This window comes from Etheostoma cragini, chromosome 11 (genome assembly GCF_013103735.1).
Source record: "Etheostoma cragini isolate CJK2018 chromosome 11, CSU_Ecrag_1.0, whole genome shotgun sequence".
Taxonomy (NCBI): Eukaryota; Metazoa; Chordata; class Actinopteri; order Perciformes; family Percidae; genus Etheostoma; species Etheostoma cragini.
Genome location: NC_048417.1, coordinates 20,797,107 through 20,822,907, shown reverse-complemented (window position 1 = coordinate 20,822,907; position 25,801 = coordinate 20,797,107). Strand labels below are relative to the sequence as shown.

General features: G+C 40.2%; 1 protein-coding gene across 1 annotated transcript in view; it reads left to right on the top strand.

Annotated features, from left to right (window-relative positions):
* lrp1bb (low density lipoprotein receptor-related protein 1Bb) overlaps positions 1–25,801 on the top strand; it is a 196,640-nt gene that overhangs the window by 137,417 nt on the left and 33,422 nt on the right. The window contains exons 51-68 of the mRNA XM_034886078.1: positions 661–780; positions 1,690–1,818; positions 2,277–2,399; positions 2,957–3,097; positions 3,322–3,509; positions 5,855–6,038; positions 6,131–6,216; positions 9,366–9,488; positions 14,062–14,243; positions 14,437–14,636; positions 15,054–15,242; positions 15,384–15,532; positions 15,801–15,894; positions 17,350–17,466; positions 18,241–18,360; positions 19,127–19,246; positions 22,285–22,401; positions 23,546–23,652. Of these exons, the coding sequence (XP_034741969.1) occupies positions 661–780; positions 1,690–1,818; positions 2,277–2,399; positions 2,957–3,097; positions 3,322–3,509; positions 5,855–6,038; positions 6,131–6,216; positions 9,366–9,488; positions 14,062–14,243; positions 14,437–14,636; positions 15,054–15,242; positions 15,384–15,532; positions 15,801–15,894; positions 17,350–17,466; positions 18,241–18,360; positions 19,127–19,246; positions 22,285–22,401; positions 23,546–23,652 (2,489 nt within the window). The remainder of the gene's footprint in view (positions 1–660; positions 781–1,689; positions 1,819–2,276; positions 2,400–2,956; positions 3,098–3,321; positions 3,510–5,854; positions 6,039–6,130; positions 6,217–9,365; positions 9,489–14,061; positions 14,244–14,436; positions 14,637–15,053; positions 15,243–15,383; positions 15,533–15,800; positions 15,895–17,349; positions 17,467–18,240; positions 18,361–19,126; positions 19,247–22,284; positions 22,402–23,545; positions 23,653–25,801) is intronic.

The window sequence follows — 25,801 nt, the reverse complement described above, 5'->3', positions numbered from 1 at the left end:
CGCTCAGTAGGATCCATAATTCCTTGTACTGTGGTATGACCTGGAGCGCACATCCCCCTTCCCTCTCTCGACATCTCATCAAAGCTCTGGCAGACTTTGCCAGGCCTGACATCTGAGAGAAAGAGACCAGAGAACGACTCCCTGGGGAGAGTGGGTGGCTCAGTGACACAAACCCAGTCAGCACAGATTATGAATATATCCCCTTTTTACACAATTGCTTTTGCACAGTGATCAGCAGAGTGCTCTCTTAGTTGACATCCAGCTGTTTCTCATCACTCTTAGCAACGTAGTTTCTTTTCAAATTAAAATCAGAGAAAAAGGCTTAGTACTAATTTTTCATAATTAGTACTAAGGTACTTTTATATTGATAGGAAATTGTTGTTATTCTTGTTTTGGGTTCAGTTGCTTTTATTAACCTCCATAGCAACCGGGAGCATTTCTCAAAATGTCTGCTGTGAGAGAAAAGGAAAAAAGTCGAAACTAAGTGGAAAAACTACAGAGAAAAACAAGCAAGCCTTGAGGCAAATCGAAGCCAGCCCACTAGTTGTTTTGATTAAAGAAATGTTGCCCCTTCCATAAGGTGCGCTGCTTTTTTGTTGTGGTTTCCTCTCTTTGTTTGATTTATGGCACTGAAATTCTTTTTCCCACTGCCCTCTGCAGACTCCTCATGCTTGTGGAACCAGTTTGCCTGCTCAAAGAACAAGTGCATTGCCAAACAATGGCTGTGTGATGGGGAGAATGACTGCGAGGACGGCCTTGACGAGAGCGTGCAGATCTGTGGTTAGTGCCCTTTCAGGTGTCATAAGCAATCTGCTGTTGTTAAAGGTCACATCAGCTATACAGCCCCATGGAGATGTATCAGCAGAGCTGGAAATGAATGGACAGAAACGAAACTATCTTAATGAGACAACAAATGAGACCGCAGGCTTTTCTGATGATTCAAGTGAGCACAAAGGCAAATAGATTTTTCATCACTAAGGGCCCAAAAGGCACAGCTTTTTTTCAATGGGCAAATGAGATGTGTGTGTAATGAATTCTAGAAAAAAGGAAAAAAAAGAATCCAACCACAATAAAGAGAAGAGACACGAATGTCTGTGAACATTGGTTGTGTAATTGGATTGTAATGGAGTGTCAAGGAAATATAAATGAAATGGCCCAGAGGTTTCCCAGGCACAATTCTTGTCAAAAACAAGATATGCATTTTAGCTATAAACGCCTAATTGAACTTCTGTATTTACCTTTGTTTCTCAATGCTAGGCAATTTTATTCACTTTTTATTATTTATTTTTTTTTACCTTAAAGGACAACCTAAGATAAAGGGGAGTATTGCTGACTCATAGAATTCCAACAAATAATTGTTACTCACAATAGAACAGTACAGTATTTGTTAGCCTTAATAAAGGGAACTGCTGATAGGACATAAAAAGGTATCACGTCAAAACCATGACAAAAAACTTTTTTCTTCCATGAGATCTAATATGTAATATAGTCTGTTATCTCCTATAAGGGCAGGACAATTGATTTTATTTACTGGAACTACTGCTTAATGTTCATGATAACAGAAGGTACCATCCTGACTTAATAAAATGCATCTGCTTCAGTTGTACTCATTCTCCTCTGTGGTGCACTCAACCCATTGTATCCTTTGGCTTTTGGAAAGTAGAGCATGTGGTCCTGTTTTCTTCTCAGGCTCAGTGACATGTGCTCCAGGGCTGTTCAGCTGCCCCGGGTCGTATGCGTGTGTTCCAAAACGCTGGCTCTGCGATGGTGAAAGGGACTGCCCTGATGGGAGTGATGAACTTTCTGCAGCTGGCTGTGGTAAACTAGTTCAACAAATTGAATATAACTCCCTGCAATAATAAAAGAAACCCTGATGTGATCCAAGAATTAAGAAATCATTGCTTGTTTTGAATTTCAGAGAGTAAAACAATACTACGTAGATCATGAAACCCTCTAAACACCTACGGAAAATCCCTTTGCCAACTTTAATTCAAGCAAGAAAAAGAAAACAAATTGTACACAGTCGTGTACAATGTCATTTTTTGCACATTTGCAATCTTCTCCAGGGGATGTAATCTGGATCGGCTTTCACAAATTGGTCCTGGCTCTTTCCGACTTTATACATTCTAATCTGATTCAAGCCTACCAAACAATCAGCAAAAAAATTTGAAAACACAGAGAGGTAGCATAAGGCCCCCTATGTTGATGTTTTACATATCCGTTGATCCATTGTATCCATTGATTAGCCTTTAAAAAAAATTATTTTCATGCATTAGCACCCAACAACACATGTGATGACAGCTCGTTTCGCTGCCGCAACAAGGCATGCATCCCTCAGCGATTCGTCTGCGACCATGACGACGACTGTGGAGATGGATCTGATGAGTCAGTAGAATGTGGCAAGTAGATTTATTTTTTTATTCTTTTTATTTATTTTATAACTAATATAAAACATATTGAAGAAAAACAAATAATACTTATAATACTACTACTATAACTACCAATAATACAATATTTTTTAATCTACTGATAAAAGCTTTATGATGAAACTGCTTTAATTAGGTATTTTTGCACCTGGTTTATTATAGATCAGGCCATGTTTTTCTTGAGGAGTTGATTCTTTAGGATTTTTTAATATTACTTTTATTTGATGATGACATTGTAAACATACAGACACCCGGCTTTTCTTTGGCCATGCTGTGTACAGTTTTTTTGCGTCTCAACTGGCATCTCCAGGCAATCCCTGTCCCTTGATTTGTGATTTTTGACTTGGGCTGATGAAACATCTTACTGTACCTGAAATATTGGGAAATGCAATTGTACACATCAACAATTCCATATACTCCATGAGAGCGCTTCATTGCAAATGGCTGTAGAAAGCTTTTTTTTTTCACCATTTGCACATGATTCTGTTAAGTATAACTTGATGAAAAAGTGTCTATCTCTCTTTCTTCAGTTTATCGCTCCTGTGGATCAGAGGAATTTCGCTGCAGGGACGGCCGCTGTCTTCTCAGCTCCCAGTGGGAGTGTGACGGCTACGCAGACTGTCCCGACCACTCTGACGAACTGCCTGTGAACCTCAAATGTTTAGCCGCAGGTAAGACTGCTGTTTGGCTCGCTGCTGGGATCTCTTCATCAGTGTCACCCAGCAGCGCCCGCTCGTCCAGGAAACTGGCGGAAACAAAAGGTGCTACATCCAGGAGAGCTTCCTTGAAAGGAATTAATCTGTCAAGATCCATTGTCAGGTCAAAAACATTCCCCAACTTTGTTGAGAAATTTCAGGGCGTTGTGCCAGTGACAGTCATGTCTTGCTCTTTTCAGGAAGCTTGTGCAATGGCTCCTTCTTCATGTGCTCCAATGGACGCTGCATCTCTGAGGGGAATCTCTGTGATGGGAGAGATGATTGTGGAGACCGGTCAGATGAGCGGAACTGTAATTTAAATGAATGCTTGAACCGCAGAGTCAGTGGGTGCACACAGGAATGCCAGGATCTTCCTGTGGGATACAAGGTGAGTGACCAGTGGACCAGTCACGGTTCAGTAGTGTGGAATTGCATTACTCCTCAGAATCACTTGCTGGCTACATTTAGTTCCATGAAGCCTAATTCATCTAGTGTAGCCTTAAACCAGATGGAAACATAAAGCACCTTTTTGACTGAAATAACTTTTCCAAGGGACTAGGAACCTTGTGTTTCGACCACAGAGACCAGGGTCTAAAATAATTCCCAGGGATATTTTACCTCCCCCCCCAAAGCAGCTGCTCGGTAGGTAGTACTTTCTGAAAGCACAGGAACTTCCGTGGTGGGGTTTTCAGGAATGGCCATCGCTGATTGGTCAAACACACACAGCCCTGCTTCTTCAATGTATGTACCACTATATTCACTGATTTAGGACCATTTTAGGATGAGGGGAGAACGTTTCTCTTTGTTTAATAACATTTGAAGTAAAGTTACTGCTTTGCTGACGTTTTTCCGACTCAAAAAAAAAAGAAAAAAAGGAGAGAGACTTAGATTCATTAAAACAAAATATGTTCTTTGCATGTAATCCATTCTATATATAGGAGCAGTTGCAGTGCCCAGGGGCCAACTCTTTGTTTTTTCTTTTTGGTCAGAGTCACTGACGGCAGCACTAACCTAACATACATGTTTTTTGATGGGGACAAAACACACTCGAACATGGGGAGAACATGCAAGCTCCACACAGAAAGGGATGGAACCCGGTACTCAACAGTAACTGCTTTCTGTGAGGCGACAGTGCTAAGTGCAATAAGTGCAATGAATGAGAGAATAAAGATGTAATTTTCTGTAAAAGTCCCTGGAACGTTGGGTCAAAACACAGCTTATCATTGGAAAAAAGATATTCAGGACAACCTATAATAATATAAAAATTCCAACTAGACTTTACTGACCTACAGTTTTTAGCTTTGGAATAATTAGTAGCTGTTTAAGTAACTTAGTAACTAATGAATCAAGCCTAACTTTACACAATAATTATACAGAGGAAGATGGGTTAGAGCAAACAGTACATACATTTAGTTTCTTACTTTTTGAATAACCTTGAACGCTGAATGACAGTCTAACGAGATGCCAACAACTGTCCATGCTCCCTCACTGTGCCGGGCTATTGTGCCGGGCCTGGCAATGGTGGCATGTTATGTCAGGCTAAAACCAGGTCAAGGCCATATCCGCTGGAGTGCTCTGCTGGCAATCACTGGCGTTGTCAGACTGCTGCAGTCTACGCCTTCGTCCATGGATTTCCATCTCCTACTCTTTCATAAGACAGTGCTCACTGCGTCAGAAAAGTGTCTGAAAGCACAAAAAAGCATCTCTTCCCTGTCATGTCAGGGGCAGAGCTGGACAGAGAGCACATCAATGCAGACCCTTAGCTCATCCATTCGTGGCCTGAACAGGGAGATCAGCAGAAAGGCCTTCAAGGTTATAACTGTGGATAAGAAAGGGATTTGCTGAGGGTCCATGGCAGCTGATACAAGCACTTTTGAGTTATTTTTTGGGCAGAGCCCAGGTTACTGAAGTGCGATGGAATGTTTCAGCCATGGTACAGGATGTATATATCACCGCTTTGATGTCATCATATATGTTGGATGCTAGGTTTTAATTCAGCTCCACTGCTTACCTGCATTACTCTGAGAAAAGGGTACTCGTGTCTGAAAGATATTTTCTGCTGTTACAGACTGAGATAAAATTACTTTAAAAACAGCCTGATTTTATAGTCCAAATCAAAAGTTGTACAAAAAATAACTTAAAGGTGCCCTGTCACACGTATTTCATTACTTTGTGGTAATATCTGTAGTTCTGCCATGGGAAAAATGCCTTGGTTACCTTATTTCAAGCCATTTAGTGTGGTGAAGAAAGCCTGCAGGAATACTTGACTTGATTTGTGCCAGTTTCCAATGAGCTAAACTGCTTGACTCTGATTGGCTAACAGCTAACCAATGAGAGCCTAGCTATCACCATTCTTTACACAGAGCAACTAGGAGAGCTCATGAATAGTAATGAGCTCAGGAAACATGAGGTCAGGCTGAACAGCTTTTGTAACTGGCCTGATTTCTCTGCTTATTTCTTTTCAGCGGCTAGAGCTGACAGAGGAGGTAGCAGTTCATTTTCACATTCAAAACATAACACAAGCACAAATGGACCTAACATATGTAAAAAAATGCAAATAAAAAACGGTTTTGTGTGGCAGGGAACCTTTGAGAACTTTCAGACATGCTATAACCATTCATAACATGAATTAGTTTTACAGTTCAATTTTTAATAGCTAAGTGGTATTCTTATCTTGCATTTCCCTGAATTCATGATCAAATTTCTACCATTGCTGTGCTTTTATGTCATCAGTGTAAATGCTGGCCTGGTTTCCACCTAAAGGATGATGGGAAGACATGTGTGGATGTTGATGAATGCTCCGCTACCCTTCCTTGTAGCCAGCGCTGTATCAACACTTATGGCTCCTACAAGTGCCTGTGTGTGGATGGCTACGAAGCCTTGGAGCGCAACCCCAATACATGCAAGGCTCTGTCAGGTCAGCCTTTTTTCATCTCTCCACTTGCAGAACTTCAGATTGTAACTGTTAGGTCTCAGCGGTCTTCTAACGCTGCATGTTCCCTATTTCAGCGGAAGAGCCTTTCCTCATTATGGCGGACCACCATGAGATCCGGAAGCTAAGTGTGGATGGCTCAAATTACACCATCTTGAAACAGGTAAGAGATATCTAAATCAGCTCCATTGGGCCTGTAGTGACATTTTACTCCATTATCACATTGTGTAGACTGCTAAGAGGCAAGATAGTGACAATCAAATCACCATCTTGTCCTCTTTTTGTGTTTCATTGAAAATCTCCCCTGCCTCTTGTACACAGTCTAGCTATACTGTATATTGAGGAAGTGTGTGTGTATGGCTTTTTAATAACAGTGTAATTATGTCTGCTAATTGTGTGGAGTAAACGGTACCTTTGCAAAGAGAATCAAAGTTATCGGATACCTTATTCAATAGTCAATGCAAGGTTTAGCTTAAAGTTTTGACATGATAGAAAAACAAAAAGATGTACTTCATATTTCTGTAAAGATACACTAATGTTTGCAGTCTGCCTTAAATCAACAAATGTGCTCCAGTCTACGTACTTACCCTCTCATATTGCTACCCTCGCTCTGAAAAGCAACTGATTCAGCTGCACAGTCTTGAAAGATGCATAGCAATCCTTTTTATTCTGAAAATTATGTATCACCTCATTTACTCTGCAGAAAATAATATGAGCGTAAGTGATTGTGCTCTTCAGCCTCAGGGAGTTATTTCCACAAGCCGGATTTGTGATTATACCTGAAAATGTTGCACAACCTCTGTAAGTTATTGTTCTGTTTAAATGAGATGTCCACTGTCCATTAGTATTTCCCAACCCCCACTACATGGGCACAGGGAACTGGCCATTCTGATTTGCAGAGAGCAAAATCACCCTTTAGGGGACCCCATGGAAAAGCTGTTTCAATCATTCCTAGGTCTCTTCACAGCTGCTCTGGGCAATGCTTGAATCTGACTGTTGATTATCACAAACGGGTGGCTGTGATTTACTGTAAATCAACCTTGGGCTATTCTACAGCCTCCTCTCACAGTCATATTAACCTCTTGACTTCATGTACTCTACTGTCTGCATCAGAGTTCTCATAGGCCACAACTCACTTTAATCACTGCATGTTAGCGTTAATGGACGCTAAAGAGGGAAATACGCACATGGCTTTACTAAGTGGTGTTGGATACTTTACTGACCTCATATCACTTCACCACACCATTACATACCCTGTTCGGATTATATCTGCATCATATTATGCAGATAGATTTTTTAGAAAAGAGCCAATCCTTTTCCTGATTGATTGCTTTTGCTGTTAGCATTAATATGTCACCCCACATTACTTTATATTGATACATTTTAGCATGTTGCCACCAAGTAAGATTAGCTATAACAATATAAATGCCTTTAAAGTCCCTTTAAAAGTGGAGCTGATTTCATTTTAAAGCGTGTGTTGGTAGCCTGGACTGCATCCACCGCCCTGAGGTTTTACTGTCAGACGTCTTATTTTAGAAAGAAAAGTTGTTGAATGTGTGGAACAGGAAATCAATAGCATGTCGACAGTGATGTTGATGTGAGCACTGTAAAAGCCTGCATGCGGCCACTTTTATACTGTTCATAGATCTTTTTATTATTTTTTTTAATTCATATTAGTTTTTCAGACTATTGTTACACGGGTGTGATTCATTTTGTAGTTGGTTGGTTTATTCGGTCTACTGGGAAAATGAATGGGAGACCTATTTCTGGATAGAGCCACTGATAAAAGGGGCATGCAGGCTTGATCTCTATAGCTGATGTTTGGAGTGGAGAAGAGTTCCCTCAGGACACTTTGCCGCCTGTCTGTGAGGGTGTTGATGATCTGATGAAGATGTCTCATTTCGCCTGTCAGATTATCTGACACCTTTTGTCGGCACCCACAGTGCGAGACAGCAGGGTGGGGGCATTTGTTTGGTGAGCAGCTCTGTCTGACTGACAGTGGGGTCCTGTGAGCATGACAGAGTAGGGAAGTACCTCACTCTTTTGCTTCGATAGGACTCCACTACACAGAGCATTTGGAGACTCCACTGGCTCTTCAAATGCTCGGTATAGCTGGAAGCATTAGGACCTAAGGGAAAACCATCTAAATCAATATTACTTTACTACAGTTCTTACAGTAAATGTCACATCACACATAGATACTAGGAGTTGGGCTTGTTTTTATTTTTGGTTTCTCATCCTGTTTGTATTTCCACTTCCACTACCAGTCAATTTCAAATAAATAATTAGACTGAGCTAGGGCTGCGCAATCAATCCAATTTTATCAAAATTGCGATGGACTAGTGCAATATTGTTAAAGGCAAATTATGTGTCAAACCATTCTGAAAGTATTGTGCTTCTGCAGAGACGTCCCGTCCTACAATTTCTATCCTACACACTACCTTTTGTTTGGTCACTTCGTTTGGCCTCGCAAAAATCAAAATTTACATTTTTTAAGATTTAATATTAGTCAATGAAATTGAAAATAATGATGCAAACATGATCATTCCCTTCTTTATCGTGAATCATATCACAATGGCAATATCAGTCAAAATAATCACAATTAGACATGTTCCACATGTCGTGCAGCCCTAGATGGAGCTCAATGGATTGTTTAGATTGACAAGTGCTGCTTTTGACAGAGAAAAAGCGGCCCATTAGCACTACAGTAGCAGTTTCAGTCCACTGTCAGCGTCGACACAGGATTCATACAGTCATTGTTGAGTATGGGTCACATGACTGTCACAAGCTGTCAGAACACACAATCACTGTAACTGCGTGAGTAAAACGGAAGAGAATAGACTTGAAGCTTAAAAATATGCTTTGTTACGTTTACGTACATAGCGCGAGGAAAACGTGAACCATTATACCGCCTGTGTAGATAGCTGCAGTGAATAAATTAGGAGCATTTCTTTCAGACACACAAAAGACGGATAAATGAAAAATGCGGCTGAAGCTTTTTTAATCAATCTATACATTAACAGTATTTGGGTTTTACAAATTGCGATTAACATTTGCTAGTAAAATGCAGCATGGTTGTGTTGTAAAGAAGGAATTAATGATTCCATTGACCTTCGTATTATCTTAAAACTGTGTGCCATTTGATAACCAAAGTGTATTCTGTTGTATAGCTTTGTTGCCAACAGAAGTGGCTTCTAATATATTTTCACCCTCCCAGGGAACTCAAGATCCCTTAGTTTTTATCAAAAGGAAAACATTTTCAATATGCTATCTACCTTTCCTCCTCTCTCTCTCCCTCTTCTGTATCCCCAGGGCCTCAACAACATCATCCACATAGACTTTGACTACAAGAAGGAATTTATCTATTGGGTGGACTCAACCAGGCCAAGTGGTCGAAAGATCAACAGAATGCGCTTCAATGGGAGTGACCTCAAGGTACCAAAGGATTTAGTTGCTGGGAATGCCTGCCATATGGTGCCTGGTGGCACTTTACCCAAAATCCATTGGCTTTACTTTGCCTGGTCCCTGTTTAGCTTGTATTCATTGATTTTTCCCTTGCGCTATCCAGATGTATTTTGTTGTTATTAATTCATTTGAATTATCAAGATGTGTTCTATTGTGAAGATGCTTCACCTGGTTGAATTCAGAAGTATGTGGCTAAAGTGGGTCATTATCACTGCTCAGTTAAAGATGGGTGCCCCTTATCTTTTAATACAGTCAACATAATGGATTTGTTCTGTTGGGAGCCAACAGCCTGTAAGCTTAACAAGAAGGCATGTGTGTTAGTGATAATAGGAGTATCATCAATAGCTTTTACATAAAAGTAAAAGTTTGAATGAAAAAATGGTGCATTCTTGTCAAATCACCAAGTTTGGGCCGGGTCATAGGATCATTATACAGACGATGGGGACAGTGGGACGTAGGCAGAACACCTGCTATCCCTATCCCACATCTCATTAGCGTTGGTGTGTGGGGGGTTTTAGGCTCATTCAGCTCAATTACTCCCACATTCTCTGTTCAAGCCATTGCCACAGCTTAGCAAGAGGACAAACGGTCTGAGACAAAGATCAGGGAGCTTCTCACATTGGGTTAATTAAAAGAGCCACTGATATACAAGGCTACTGGTATAAGCTTACAATATCAGGACAAATAGGTTAGGGGTTTAATCTGAAAGGCACACATTTATTCAATTATGTGGTTTAATTTCAAACAATGTAGGTTAATTATAGTTTTTATCATTTATTTTGTTTATTTAAAACAATTCTTAAGAGTAAACGTCTGTTGCCCTGCCCTATGTGGGTTGAAACTTGTAGTTTGCATTTGATAACTGATAGAAAACAACCACTGTGACAGTAATAATCGATGTCATCCCATAAAGTAAGATGCAGCAGCAGTTTTGTGCCGTATGTAATTGGGTTTACCTTCAACATCCAAAGGTTAATTGATCTGTGTCCAATCCCTGGTTGGTCGCTAAGCTATCATTATTGAAGCAGTCAATGTGACATGCCGCTAAAGTGACCAAATAAAAGGGCAGAAGATTTGTGTGACATCTTTCGACAACTACATATATCAAACATACTCTGAATTAATCTGCTCTTCATGAGCCACATCCAAATGTTAACATTACTAGCGAGTTCACCTTCAGTGTCACGTGAAGCAGAAAAAAAATCTTTCAATCAATAGTGAGGTGTTATAGATTAATCCACCAGAATGACTTCATGAATGGAGAAACTCCTTTTGCCCAAGGAGACAGATGGAAAATACTGCACAGTGAGTGACACTTTATTGACAGTTGAAAGCTCCGTTTTGTCCAAATTACGGCTTAAGGGACAGCATAGCCTTTTGCCTAGACTATACTGTATATTTTCTTGCAAATTATGACAAAAAAGGCCTCAAGGCACATTGTGTTCCTTAATAACAGATTGCACAGTTGCTGGCTATTTTTTTTTTTTTTTTTATAAAAGGGGGGTTTAAAAGGCATTGGCTTTATCTGGCAGTTGGCAGAATGGTTGTTTATTCTGAACAACTGCTTTTTCAGACTCAAAAGGCTAGACTGTCTTGGGGATATTGATGGAGTTCCCAGATCGTTTCTAAATTTTTTTTTTACATCAGTTAAATACTTTCACTTATATTTTAATCAAATCTCTCACTAAGATTAGCACAGTGAGAGGAATTAGATCAATAATGAGAGCATCTCTCTGCTGCCCTTCACCCTACCCACTTTAATCACAGTATTTACATTTACACAGTTAATTATATACAATACTCCTACAAAGAGTACTCTTTTTGCAACCTAAAATGTTTCTTTATGGAATAAACAGAATTCTACACTAGCATGTGTTTTCCCTCAAACCTGTTTGGTAATTGCCCTGAGGTTGGGGATGTGGTGCAACGCAGCATGTGTTTACACAGATCAGGTAAGGCAGTGCAATGTAGGTAATCATATTTGCATTAAATTGCATCTGCGTGTTCATCTAGTCGAAGATCATGTGTTGTGCATATGTGCACGTGCAAAGAGCACATTTCAGGGTTTTAGATCTTCAAAATCACACATAGAAGTTTTATGAACATTGAGTTTAGCTTTTTTCCACTCTGGTCTACATTAGCAGATAGTATAGTTGTCATTGCATTAGGGCTGCAACTAATGAATATTTTCATAATCAACCAGTTGATTATTTTCTCAATTAATCAATTAGTTGTTTGGTTTATGCAATGACAGAAAATGGTGAAAAATGTGGATCAGTGACGACATCCTCAAATGTCTTGCTTTGTCCACAAGTCAAAGATCTATTTAGTTTACTGTCACAGAGAAGAGAAGAAACATGAAATGATTCACATTTAACAAGCTGCAATCAAAGTATTTAAAAAAATATTTTGATCGATTATCAAAATAGTTGGCGATTAATTTTAAAGTTAACAACAAATCAATCAATAAATTAATCTTTGCAGCTCTAAAGTGCATATCAAAGTTGAATTTGTATGTGATTAAGAGTCACTTCAAGTCTAAGTCTAAGTCTAAGTCTAATTATATTCACACTAATGTCAGCCACTACTGTAGCTGTCATACAGCAGCAGGAATGATTTGTGCCCTCTATATATGTACTCTCTAATTTGAGAAATATGTTATGCATACTTATGCATGCATCAAACTACAGCGTTACCTTAATGAATTATTTAAGTTTAGACGCAGCTCATCATTCTTACAAATTACGTGCACAAACTTTCTTCACATCAGACAAGTAAACTCTCTTACATCAAGTCCAAATGAAATCATTGTTTTGCAGGCAAGCTTTCCACATGTTTTACTTCTAGCAAAACTCTATGAGCAGTTAGTGTATGAAATATGCAAGGAGCTCAAATAGACTATATGATATAGATTATGATAAGACTATTGCTTTCACACAATGTTGGGTGTAGCAATACTGCGCACACATAAACATACCTAAATATGACAAAATAGGAAGTAAAAGAACCACAGACAGCAGATACATTGTATGGCCATATTAGCTATTACAGATATTATAGAAATATTACAGATGTATCACATCTGACACAGTATTCTCTATGTGACACATTTACTTTTTAAAAAGCTCACATTGTGGTCTGCGTTTATGGTTAATAAAAGTCACCCTGCAGTACCCTTCAGCAGCATTTGTGTCCCATGTGTAGCCATTACCATGGAAACGCATGTTAATCAGACCTCAAATAAATCACAAAAATGTTCATTTTGGCTCTGGATGTTAACAAGACTAATATAAGCGCTTGTATTTGCTTTAATGGAGGAAAAGTTCACAGAGAAACCCTAGCCTACTCAACACTCTAGACTGGTGTTTGTGGAACATTGTGGAAATGTGTTTTGAGGGATTCAGAGCTGTTTTATTGATGTCAGAGTTCAACTACAGTAAGTTCCTCCTACACGGTTAGACAAGTCTGTAGAAATACAGGTCAGTTTCCTTTGTTAATATGACGGAATTTTCTGTAATGATTTTTCACAGGTGTTTTTTACCCTGTTTTTATTTTTTGGAAATGTCTGTCAAGGGTACAGAGGATACAATGTAAAGTCACAGAATTTTCAGTTTTTGGATTAAAAGAAATGTTGCTAAAGGAAAAAGTACTCTTAATTTTCTGCCAGGACATAATTTGTTATTCTACAAATTTTCTTTCTTACATTGTTCCTGTCAGAGGAAGTCTCCCTCCTTTGCACATGATCTTGTTCTTGTCAATATTGAAACAATTCTAAGCTAACCTGGGCTCGCTGAACAACACAACCAGCTGCTAAAGGCTAACTTAGCATGTAACGTTATTTTTTGCTCTTCTCCCTGCATGTTGCGATAAACATGAGAATGAGATTAAAGCTGACCTGGATGAGTATATTTCTTTCATATTGCCTAGACAGGTTTTTGCTGTGTTAATTTGACGCACCCAGCTCCAGAGCCAGGACTGCTAGCTTTGGGGGCCCCCCTCGTTGACACGGCTACCCAGAACTGGCGCTCCAGCGTCTCGGTCGTCGGGTCTGCACCAGCCCACTCTTTGGTGCTGTATTTTAGTTTTCAAAAGGTGTGTTTGCAAAAGTTCTGTTATGGAAAATCAACAAAACCACTCTTCAATCAGAATCAGTTTTCCAAACTATATTTGTGTCCAGCGTGTTTGGCCTGTAGCGTCCGTCCGCTTTAGGCTCTGTGCCTGCTTCCTCAATCAATTCCTCAATTATTCTCCTCCACACACCTGCAATGGGTGGGTTAAATCAGATCAACAACACCACCCCCTCATGTGACGTGTCAGTCGGCCCCTGTCCATTAGCTTACCACACCCACTTCTCTGAAGACACTAGACTGATATAATAACAGTATGAAACTAATGAATGTGCAGTATTAGCTTAAATTCCTTCTATTTCTGAACATTAAATCTTTTTTTTTTTTTATAGTTCTTTACATTCATCTGTGGAAGAATTTAGATCCATATACAAACCTTCATACTGAAACTGATATTTCACGTCTTGCTTTACTAGGTAGTCCACAAAACAGCAGTGCCCAGTGCTTTAGCAGTGGATTGGATTGGAAAGAATCTGTACTGGTGCGATGCAGAAAGGAAAACACTGGAAGTGTCCAAAGCCAATGGCCTCTACCCAACAGTCCTGATCAGTTCTAGCCTCAAAAACCCCGTGGATCTAGCTCTGGACCCCCAGACAGGGTAAGCATATTATCAAGGATTGGTTTCACAGCTTGAGGGAGAAGACTGATAGATTTACTCTTTTCAGATGGTTGGGAGCTGTTAGATCCAGCGTCATATTGGCTCTCATTTTGTGTCTCTGCAAATGTTATCCCTATCTTATTCTTGTCTGCTGTGCACATCACTCTTTGAAATGTGCTATACTTCTGAATAGGTACGTGTTCTGGGTAGACTGCTGTGAACCACCTCACATTGGGCGTATCGGCATGGATGGCCGAGGGCAAACGGTTATCATTGACAAAGAGATCTATAGCCCCACTGCTCTCACTATCGATTACACCAACAAGAGGCTCTACTGGGCAGACGACAACCACATCCTGCTTGCCAACATGGATGGCACCCAAAGACACAAAGGTGAGACTAAGGTGCTGTCCATGGTAATGGAGTAGTTGGACATCTGGGGGAAGTACACTTTGATACTATGCCATATCTGTCTGTTGAACATAAGGCTGCACAAAGACTAGCTGTACTTGTTCTAAATCTGATTATAAATTGTGATGTAGATTTTACACTTTCTCGCACATATTTAGACCCTATTCTTGAATAAATGTGGATGTGGCTGTGTCAGTATATCCATATATGTGTTTCCCACTGAAAAAAAGGTACTGAAAACTACAAAATTGTTGTATAAGGGTATAAGAATTGATATAAAACATCAAATCATCAGTTAACCTCACAAATGGTCAGTTGTGGGTGTTAGTACTTGCTATATTTTCATTTTTTTTTAAAGAATGTAATTGAAGTGTGTAATGGCCATTTGTCCCTCTCCAGTGTCCTATGATCACATCCAAGGGGTAATGGCTCTGACTTTGTTTGAGGACTTTGTCTATTGGACGGATGGCAAGTCCAAATCACTACGACGTGCTCACAAGACAACTGGCGCTCAAGGGATGGAGCTCCTCAACTCCTGGCAAGCCATCAAATCCATCAAGGTCTACCACTCCCTGCGCCAGCCTGAAGGTAGGACATCCATCTGCCACTCAACTTCTTTCTATCCTCCCATGTAGAGCAGTTATTACAAGCCTCCTTTATAGTTTCAAGAAGGAAATGTTTGTGTTACACAGTTTTAACCCAGTGATGCGCTTCTGTCCTTCTGTACAGTACCTAAGCACCAGTGTCAGATTGCAAATGGAGGATGCAGCCACCTGTGTCTTCTGTCCCCCGGTGGGGAACACAAATGTGCCTGTCCCACAAATTTTTACTTGGCTGCTGACAATAAGACCTGCCTCTCCAACTGCACCTCCAGTCAGGTTAGCCATCTCCCTTTTCCACTTCTTAGTTTGTTTTGACAATGCTATTGCTTTTCTATCAGTACTTTTTTTCCCCTCATGGCAAAGTGCTTTACTCTCATACTGTACGCTTTCCTTTTCTGACATGTACTGTAGGGCCTAGAACAACGTTGTGTATTGATTTTGAACTTTTGCTTTGAAGAATGTTGAAGCTTAAACGGAGAGTCAAATATTCCCTATGTTGACCTCAAATTCTGTCTTCTTCTACATTTGACTGTGGTACTAATAGTTTCGCTGCGGGACAGATGAATGTATCCCTTTCTGGTGGAAGTGTGACACGGTGGATGACTGTGGGGATGGATCAGATGAACCAACCGACTGCCGTGAGTGCCATGTTATTTAAAGGTTGGCTTTAAAATAGGACTAAACCAGAACAATCCACCTACTATTCTGGTGAGCTTGAAGGTGGTATTATAATTACATTCTGTGTTTCTGGCTTTGCTGTTCAATGCAATGTGTTTTGTTGTAGTTGTTTTTTATATTGTCAGCATTTACAGGCATTCCAGGGCTTAAAGTATTCCGGCACAATGCTGCATCTCCGTGAGGAAAAATAAATAAATACATTTGGGAAACTGCATGGGGTTTTGTATTTTTGAGTCAATTGATTTCACCTACCAATTGTGTGAAAGGAACGAAACTCTAACTAACGCAGTGCTTAAAGTACGGGCTAGGTACCAGATGTATATGGGGTATGACTATTTTAGACAAATTAATAAATTAAAAAGTCCACATCGGATTTGTTTTTGATGCGCTAGGTTTAACCAATCGTCGAACTTCCACCTACCAATGAAACAAGTTCTAGCCAATCAGATGCAAAGTAGGACGGGTGCTTGCCGAAAAGTCTCCGTAGTAACGCGGCTAAAAAAAATGTATACAGCTTTAGTTGAGAAAGGATTTAGAAACAAATGGCGCTGGCATGAACAGAGGACAAGAGGAGAAGGGAGGAGACGGGTAGCCGTTTAACACTTGGTGCCTCAAGTTGAACACCGGGCTGCAGCGTATGTTCAGGGAAGATACTCTCTGTACGGCAGCAGCTGTAAGAAAGGGCTTGCTAGTCATTAGATGCTAGTCATTAGATGCTAGTCATTAGATGCTAGTCATTAGATGCTAGCGTTAGTCCCAAAGCTTCGTTCCGTGCACTCTGTCACAAGAGTACGCTACAGCATTGACGGCTACCGCTGCGACTGCGCCTGCGCTGACCGACCATGTTTGTGAAAACAACACTTGTGTTCACGTTCATACCGGAACACGATATGTCATTAACAATGGCCGCTGTGTAAAAGCTTTCTGCAACCCAGACTGCCTTGACAAAGCTGTCTATTAGGAATCAGCATGGCAGAATTTAAACATAACGGCCTTGTCCCAGAGTTTAGACGTCTGGCTTTATAAAAAGCTAAACAATTTGTTTTTATAAATGTACATAAAGCAACTAATGTCAACATGGACAAAATCATAAATGTACTAATTCGTTTTAATGATGATGACGTGGCCAAAGTTACAACACAACATCTAGAAAGTTTTGTTTTCATAATCATTCAATGGATCAGTTAAGGATTATGATATTATAGCAGTATGAAAATCTACAGTGACGCTTATTAACATGGTTGGAAGAAGTTAAAATGCATCCAAAACTTTTACTGATTAAAAATGAGGATTGTATTATTGTGTAATGTAAGGACTTTAAATGTTTTGCCAGTCAAATTAACTTTAATGAGTGCATCTCGAAACATCACACTGTGGACCCCCCCGAGATTTAGTTATGATTTCCTTTCCAACAGCGGAATTCAAATGTCAGCCTGGGCGTTTTCAGTGTGGCACTGGCCTTTGTGCTCTTCCGCCATTCATCTGTGATGGAGAGAACGACTGCGGTGACAACTCGGATGAAGCTAACTGTGGTAAGGATGGAACAACTGTTGCTCTTTAAGTGGAACATGTAAGCGAGTTCTTCTAATCATTTTGGGATTTATTGCTGTGCTGTTTGCTGCAATTGCCCGAAACTTGTCTCACTTACAGAAACTATTAAACGGCGTGTCCATTCATGTCACGTCTTTTTTTCATTTTCTTGTACTTTCTGGCACTCGATGGTACAATTTTGTGGTAAAACAATTTGTTGATAAATAAATTAAGTCATCACCAGAAAATGAATCAAGACCATTTTTTTTTATAATTCATTCTTTGAATAATTAATCATGCAAGATTAAGTAAATTGTTGTGCTTTGTTTGTCAGACAAAACTAAAAACTATTAAAATGTCACTTCCTGTTTTCATGTGTATCTACTTCTATTTATTTAATACAAACTGCAAATGTAAAATGCCTCATTAGCAAACAATGTGTGTTTACAATACATGTAACAATAAATATGTAATGACACAGTGGACATGACACATGCCTTTGGTGTGGGAGCGATAGATCAACCAACGTGTCCGTGAGCAAGGCACTTACCCTTCTGGAGCAACCCCTAGTTGATATATAGCAATTGTAAGTTGCTTTGGATAGAAGCGTCAGCTAAGTGACATGTAATGGAATGGAATGGAAAATATAAGATAAGTCAGAAACTGGCTGTATTGCAGGGTAAATCTCTTCCAGTCGGTAGTCGTAGTTTAGATGCTGAGCTTTGTCCGGGCTCCCAGCATTTCATATTGATGCCACCTCTCGTTTTCTCTTTCAGAGACATACATCTGTCTGTCAGGCCAATTCAAGTGCAACAGGAAACAGAAATGCATCCCTCTTAACCTGCGCTGCAACGGTCAGGACGACTGTGGAGATGGAGAGGATGAGACAGACTGCCGTAAGACACTACTTTATTGCTTCAAGACTAATTGTCTTAGAAATTGCTTTGAGCTTTTAGGCCGGGTAGTCTGCCCTTACATTGCAGCAGATGCCTTGATGAAAGTCCATTTTTTTGATTTTTTTTTTTTCACTAAAATATATAATTTAGTGGATTCAACTACCCTATTGTCTTTTTGACATGTTTGATTTATTTCAGTGCTTTGACAAACTATATGAAACCATTAACATGACACAGTTTTCATTAGATATTCCAAAGGCAGCCCTTGTTATGGCCTGTTCCTCAGAAAAAGGATTAGTTATGGAATCACACAGAGGATAAGGACAGATTTTCTCTGCTATGATGTAACTCATCCGAATATCACACCCCCATTCAAGTCTTTCAGCTACATTTGTCTTGCATGTGATTGCAAGAGGGGTCAGGGTGGAGGGGAGAGGATGCAAGAATGTAAGGAAGAGAAAGAGAGACTTTAAAAAAAGGCTTTCATTAGTGGGGAGCTAATTACTTCACCCTTTCTTAGACTTCCAAAATGATTGGATGTGGTTTTGAATGCACTTTTGTAATGAGCACTGCACCACTGAAATTAAAATGCTATCTGAAACAATGTGCGGATTTATAACAAGCAACTGCTTGCTATAATTAAGAAGGTGTGTGAGTGTGTTGAAGAATGGCCACCACACTGGTTAGCATAGCACTGTAGATTTCACTCAGATTACTCGGGTCATTTCTACAAAACCAAACGCACTGCCGTCCACTCTGCCTACAGCTGAAAGCACCTGCTCCCCAGACCAGTTCCAGTGCAAGGCCTCCATGCATTGCATCTCCAAACTTTGGGTTTGTGATGAGGACCCTGACTGCGCAGACGGGTCAGACGAGGCTAATTGCGGTGAGTTGTGGAACCCACTTAACCATAAATCACACCACTTCATTTATTTCTCAGTTAAAGGGGGGGGGGGGGGGGGGGGGGGGGTCCCCCTGAGTCAGTCTGTATTAATTTTACACTTGGCTTCACTCTGGTCTGACTCAGTCCTTGTACGTGTTCTTAACGCCTATCTGATGATGTGCTGGGGGAGAATTCTTTGAAGGACTGCTGTTCCTTTCTTCAATGAGAGCTCAGCATTATAATCCCGGTTCTTTTGGCATTTTTAGCTGCTGTGAGTGACCTCACTAACACAAAATCCATTATTACTAGGGCAGAGGCACCTTGGGAACTTTTTAGTCCTCAATAGGAAAAAATTGTAATTTCTCCAGTCAGGACAACTCCACAAAAATACAGAGCTCTTATTAAGAAGCAGTTGGACCAAATTTCCCTTTTCAAAGAGATAAAAGATAACTTTGGACACAAAGTCCGTCATGATGTGCAGTTCCTTTTTAACATTAATTATCTTATTCTGAAAATAGTAGCACAATGGGATTTTCAAAACGTGTATGCCCGCACTGGCATGGCACAAATCACCCCGGTGTGAGTCTGGAGTAAATGTTTATCTCACTTTGTGTAGTTCACTGTTTTTTGACATTAGCCCCTCAAACTGTATGATGGACAGTTTTGGTCAGTGTCATCTGATAAGTTCTCAGCACTTCAGAGCACTTAAAAGAGATAATACTGCTTTATAATTATTTTATTTTCCCTTTGTACTACCTCAGACTGTTTAAAGAAGTTGTGCTCGTTAGCGGCGTAATGAGCTCTGACTGAGCAAAAAATGTAACTTTTTTTCCCCCATATCACATCTTTTATATGCTGTTAGTGTCTGAGCTGCTTCCTAATGAATTGCTGCCTCGTGCCCTGCGTTGCTGCTCTCAGCTTTCCCTCCTGACTCTCTCCTCCTGCTGTCATGTTGGAAAGAGATCCAGGCAGAATATGCCACCCTCCCCTTTTGACGCATCTCTTCCCTAACTAATAACAGCATTACCTTGGCTATTATCCCTGATGATGTCTGCTCTGAAATGACTTGTTAAAAGCAAGCTCTCAGTTTGACTTTGAAAAGCCATTCTGAGAAAGTATTGCTGGAACAAATATCAAAGCATCTGTTCTTTTTTAAATGAATGCTGATATTTTGGATAATTTTAACTCTGGAAGAATGTTTAACACTGGCATGCCCTGTTCAAGACTGAAATACTTCCATCCATCTTTTTTTTCTCACAACAGTAAGCCCCTGTTGACACACAGACAGGCAGGCAGAAAGGCAGACACCACACACACCACACACAAACACACCATACACACGCTATATATTCCTGTTGTACAGCACAGATTGATTAAAAACAAAGTTAGATCGTTAAATGCATATTTGTTGAATTGTGTGATTGAAATTGTGTACCCTGGATCCAGATCTCTGAATTGCTTCCCACATCTTTGAATTCATTTGATTAGCTGGCTTGGTGTTTAGAGTAGATGCATTACCTCAATATTATCACAATTGTTTAATCCAACTTTGACTTTGACTTTTAGTCTAGATGTTAAAAGTGTCCACTGTTTTCACACCCTAATTTTGTTTTTGTTTTATTTTAAAAGGTTTTCTGAGCTGTATCTTTCCACACAATGGCCCTCATTTATGAAACGTGCGTAAAATCCAAAATAGGCGTAGGATTGGGCGTACGCCGATTCCTACGCAAACATAGCCTACACACACGAGTAACGGTGGAGGCTCGGTGGGGGGGCTGCACGCCAGAAAAAGTCTGCAACATTGTTTTAGCCTGTGGGGTTCTGCACAACATTGTGCAGGAAAACAGGGTGCCATAAATGTAGCGACGGAGCCCGATGACCGATGCCCAGAGAGCGGTGTCCAGCACAGCCCCAACTGGGGGCTCTATGAAGGAGACAGGTATAGTATTATGTGTGACAATTATATTCAATGTAGGAAACATTACAATGCACATTTATAGTTATTCTTCAGGTTTTCGTTTGTCTTTTAAAGTGTCGTTAATGGCCACAAGTGAACGATTTCTTTCTGCAATTGACTGACATATTTCAACTTGGGGGGGGGGGGGGGGACACAAGATCTCCCTCACAGCTGTTGCCTGGCTCTGACTAACGATAAAAACACGAGTAAAATTAAAAAAAATACTGCATAAACTCCGCTACCGTCTGTTTATTTAAATATAGGTACACCTAGGAGATTGCAACAAGCCTAAACATTACTATTAGGACTATAGCATACATATGTCAAGGATGGACAAATTAAATAAACTTCAGCTGGAGTCCGATTTAATACGGCAACAATGTTGTCCGCATCAGTGATGTCTTTATATTCTACATTCTTCCTACAGCCTAATACCAGTTTTTAGGCTGTCAAATAAGATACACATTACTTCAAATTAAACTGAGATGTCAGGGTTTCAATCTCCACCTCTGAAAAGTACTGCTTTTTATCCGGATTGCGTCTGGCCATGTCGTTAATAGTAGGGTCGAGGCTTCAAACCCGCCTATATCGGGGCGTGTTGCATTTATTAATGTGCGACCATTCTAACGCTCTGATTGGTGTGATAGGAACTTCTTATAAATCCTACGTGAAGCCTGACGTAAGAGGATTTCTGCGCTCATATATGCGCTGTTTTCTACGTTAGGTTGATAAATGAGGGCCATTGAAACAAAAACAGTGTGTGTGGTACAGCAAAAGCCATAATCCAATGCTTCATCATTTGTTGTGTTTTGAAATTCTCTTGGATGTTTTCTTGAAGATATTTTGCCAACTTCCTGTCACAAATTCGGTTGAGGATGATTGGTAGCCCAGTCAGGTATTTCATCTTACGGTGTGTTAGCCTCTGGAGTGCACAGTGTGTTTTGAACTCCGTGTCAGACTAGCTTGGGGAAACCCTGAGGAAACAAGGATTACACATAGAAAATATGGTAGCTAGCACACGATTAATATTCATGCTCTTTGAAGCCATTTTCATCTTTATGTTTGTTTGCTCCTGATGAAAAAGATGAAAAGACCTGCGGACCTCATGAATTCCGCTGCGAGAATAACAACTGCATCCCAGACCACTGGAGGTGTGACAGCCAGAACGACTGTGGAGACAACTCAGATGAGAAGAGCTGCAGTGAGTACTTGGCTCCTTCACTTTCTGGGAGCTTAGTTGGTTTGTTTGTATACACTGCCGACGTTCTGCACACACTTAGGCAGTGAAGACTTGGACTTCTCTGAAGGTGCTCAAGTTACCCTCTTCCCATCACTATAACCACCCTACCACCTCTCTCTCTCTCTCTCTCTCTTGCAGACGAATGCACACACACACACGCGCACACACACACACACAAACCTTTGCATCTGTCCACCCTGGGTAATGTTTCCCAATATCGACTTAGCCAGGCTCAACTCTCCTTTTTGCATGCTCTTCTTAAACGTGCTGTGTTTTTTTTGAGAGTATTATGAGGCTCAGTCTCCTGAGCCCTTATCAGACCTTCTCTGTAATTTACCAAGCTCATATTCTCTTTTGTTTAGATATTCATCATCACTTTTAGAGGAAAATCTTTATTTACTCATGAAATGATAATGGTAACCCACCTTAGTTTTTGTGCATTCAAGAGTGTGTGTGTATGTGTGGGGGGATTGTTTGGCTGTACAGTACATCATATGAGTTGGTGCATGCCTTCCGTGTGTTTTTGCTGAATGTGCATCATTTGTGTGATTGATATGATGCTTATTCCTTATACCTATAAATGACTCTTAAAATGCAAATAAAAGCCAGTCAAGTGTTGAATGGCAAAGAATTAAGCCGGTGCACCAGCGGACAGTGGAGAGGCTGCAAATCATTTTTTCCTGCAATGCCTGCTGGGAGTCTCTGTTGCAGCACAACTCATAACACAGAACCTGTGTTAGCTAACAGTCCATGATGACAAAGGGAGGGTCCCAGACATTGGTTCTGATGCAGCTGTTTAGCTGCGTCCTAATAGTGTCCTCGGGGACAGATTTCTATTAAATGACACACACACAAGCTTTTGGGCTCCAGAACGTATGTCGCCCCCTCCATTGTGAGAGCAGCAATAAATGTGTTTTACATCTTCATCAGCTTTGCCAGTTTGTCAATTTGTAATACAAAATGACTGTGATTAGCCAAAACGGTGGTTCTGCCAACACACAATATTTGGCCAATAACTTCATGGGGGGTTGTGATGTTTGCTATGTATAATGGCGCAATAAAGAATCAGTTTGGCATAATTATGTCTTTGTTTTTGTCGTCTTAGAGCCAGTCACCTGCAACCACAAGGACTTTGCCTGCGCCAACGGAGACTGCATCTCCTCCCGATTCCGCTGTGATGGAGACTATGACTGCCTGGATAATTCAGATGAGGCCAGTGTTTGAGATATGTGTACAACTTACTTATAAATCAAAGAGGAAGGTAAACCCACACAAGGGCTACTAATGAGGCACAGATATTAGCATGACACTACATTAAGAAAAAATATTGCAAACTTCAAAATGGCTCCAAAAGAAGAACCCTTTTAAGTCCAACATCAACATTTCAGACATTTAGCCTTTTCTGTCATACAGTATTCCCTTCCATTGATGTGAATAGACTTTCTAATTACAGTGTAAACGGTCTACATTGCAGTATTTACTCACGGATACTGTGATTTTGTCTGTAGTTAATCTCTTGTAAATATGTGTTAGTGTCTGATCTTGCAGCCCAAGCACAGATTAAATATCCCAATTTGAAATTAAGATAAAATTAGAAGGGTGTATTGCCACAAACAAAATAATCCCATTCTGGTTTTGCATTGTGTCAATCCAAATCTACTCGTCATGGTCGCTAAATTCCAACAATTCTGGGCAGAAAACATCTTTGTGATGAGTTATTGTACCTTCAAGTACATTAGTGCATGAAATACCTTGTGTTTATTCGCTTTCTGAAAATTCTAATTCCCCATTCCTTTCAGTGAAACAAAGACGGCTTGTTTTGTTCGTAAACATGCTTGAATATCTAAATACGTGAAGCTTAAATTTGCCATTGAAATTTCACGCTCTTGTAATATGTGAACAATTAACTTAAATGGGCCTTTATCTTGCATTGCACGGTGTAAACAGATGTTTGCAGGATCCATACAAAAAACTGCTCAATCAGTGGTAAAGATTCAGTGCAATGCATAATTCGAGGACCCAGGTTTATTATGATTTATTATTCTTGTATTGCTCTGCACATCATTTTATTTGTTACATACGGTAGAATACATTTCCATGTGAAGCAGTGAAACCCTAATTAACCCCTTAATTATGTGTTTTCCCACTGCAAACTTTCTGGGTCATTGCAGGCAAATAGTTTCAGGAAAGACAGTCGCCTTTCAATCAGCATCACTATGGTTATTCATTTTAGTTATTCAATAGTGTTCATCCTGGAGTTGATTGGAGATTGGACAATGTCCATTCTGTTATTTTTGAAATGCCAATATTTACTTGAGCATGGTAGAATACTATAATACATGGTTTCTTTTGTCCTGTTCTAAAGCCCAAATAGTTTAGATTGGTATTGTACTATCACAACCAGATGCACCCAGCGTTGCCAGATGGGAAATGTTAAAGGCAAAATGAGTTGGATTTTTACAAAAAACAGCTACTGATTCACACAAAATAATCCTTCCCAATCATCACTTATGGCCAGATAGACGTGTGTGGCGCTGTATGTATGTACTGAGAGTGAGACCCTGCCCTCTATTTTCTCACTTTGCTGCGTTTCTTGTCAACCTCTATAAAAACATAGCGACCAGGTGCCAGATCATAAGCACCCCAGACTGTGGTGAGCACATATCCTGATCAGGAATCTGCAAAAATGGTGGGCCGAAAATTACAAATACAGCAAAGAGAAAGGCCGTGCTTGGAAAGCTTGTTTTGATTAAAGCTGCAGTAGGGAGTTCTGAGAAAACGTGGACTTAGCCTAAAAATTTGAACAAGCACACCTTCCAGGTTCCTCCCCCTTGCTCTCTGCTGCGCTACAGCCCCCCCTCCACAGCTCCTCCCCCACAGCGGTGCATGCCGTGAACGTGCACGCTAGTAAGCAGGGCCACCGATGCTTTCCACATCCTCATGGACAATACAGGGGATTTATTCTGAGGGGCGTATAGCTGTTGTGTGCTGTGCTTTTAAAACTTTGAATACTTAATGTAAAAATATTGCTTATTTAAAATATTTCTATTAAAATATATGTAAATACTTTACACAGTACATTACTGAATTACCTTTTGGATTAATTATAAACACTTAACCTTCAGTCGGAATGATGAATCATCATGGGGGGGGGTATGAGCAGCGCACACGAGAGTGATTGACAGTGCTAAGACAGTCCTCCTGGCTCTGATTGGCTGTTTCTTACCGGGAGCGGTGTATTTCTGCAAGTGTCAGTAGGAGCACAGGCAGGAGCCACAGGAGCTTGATTTTTTTACAGATTATTTGTCTCATATTCTACTGTCAGGACATAGTGACAGTTTTAACAAATGTGTAAAAAATA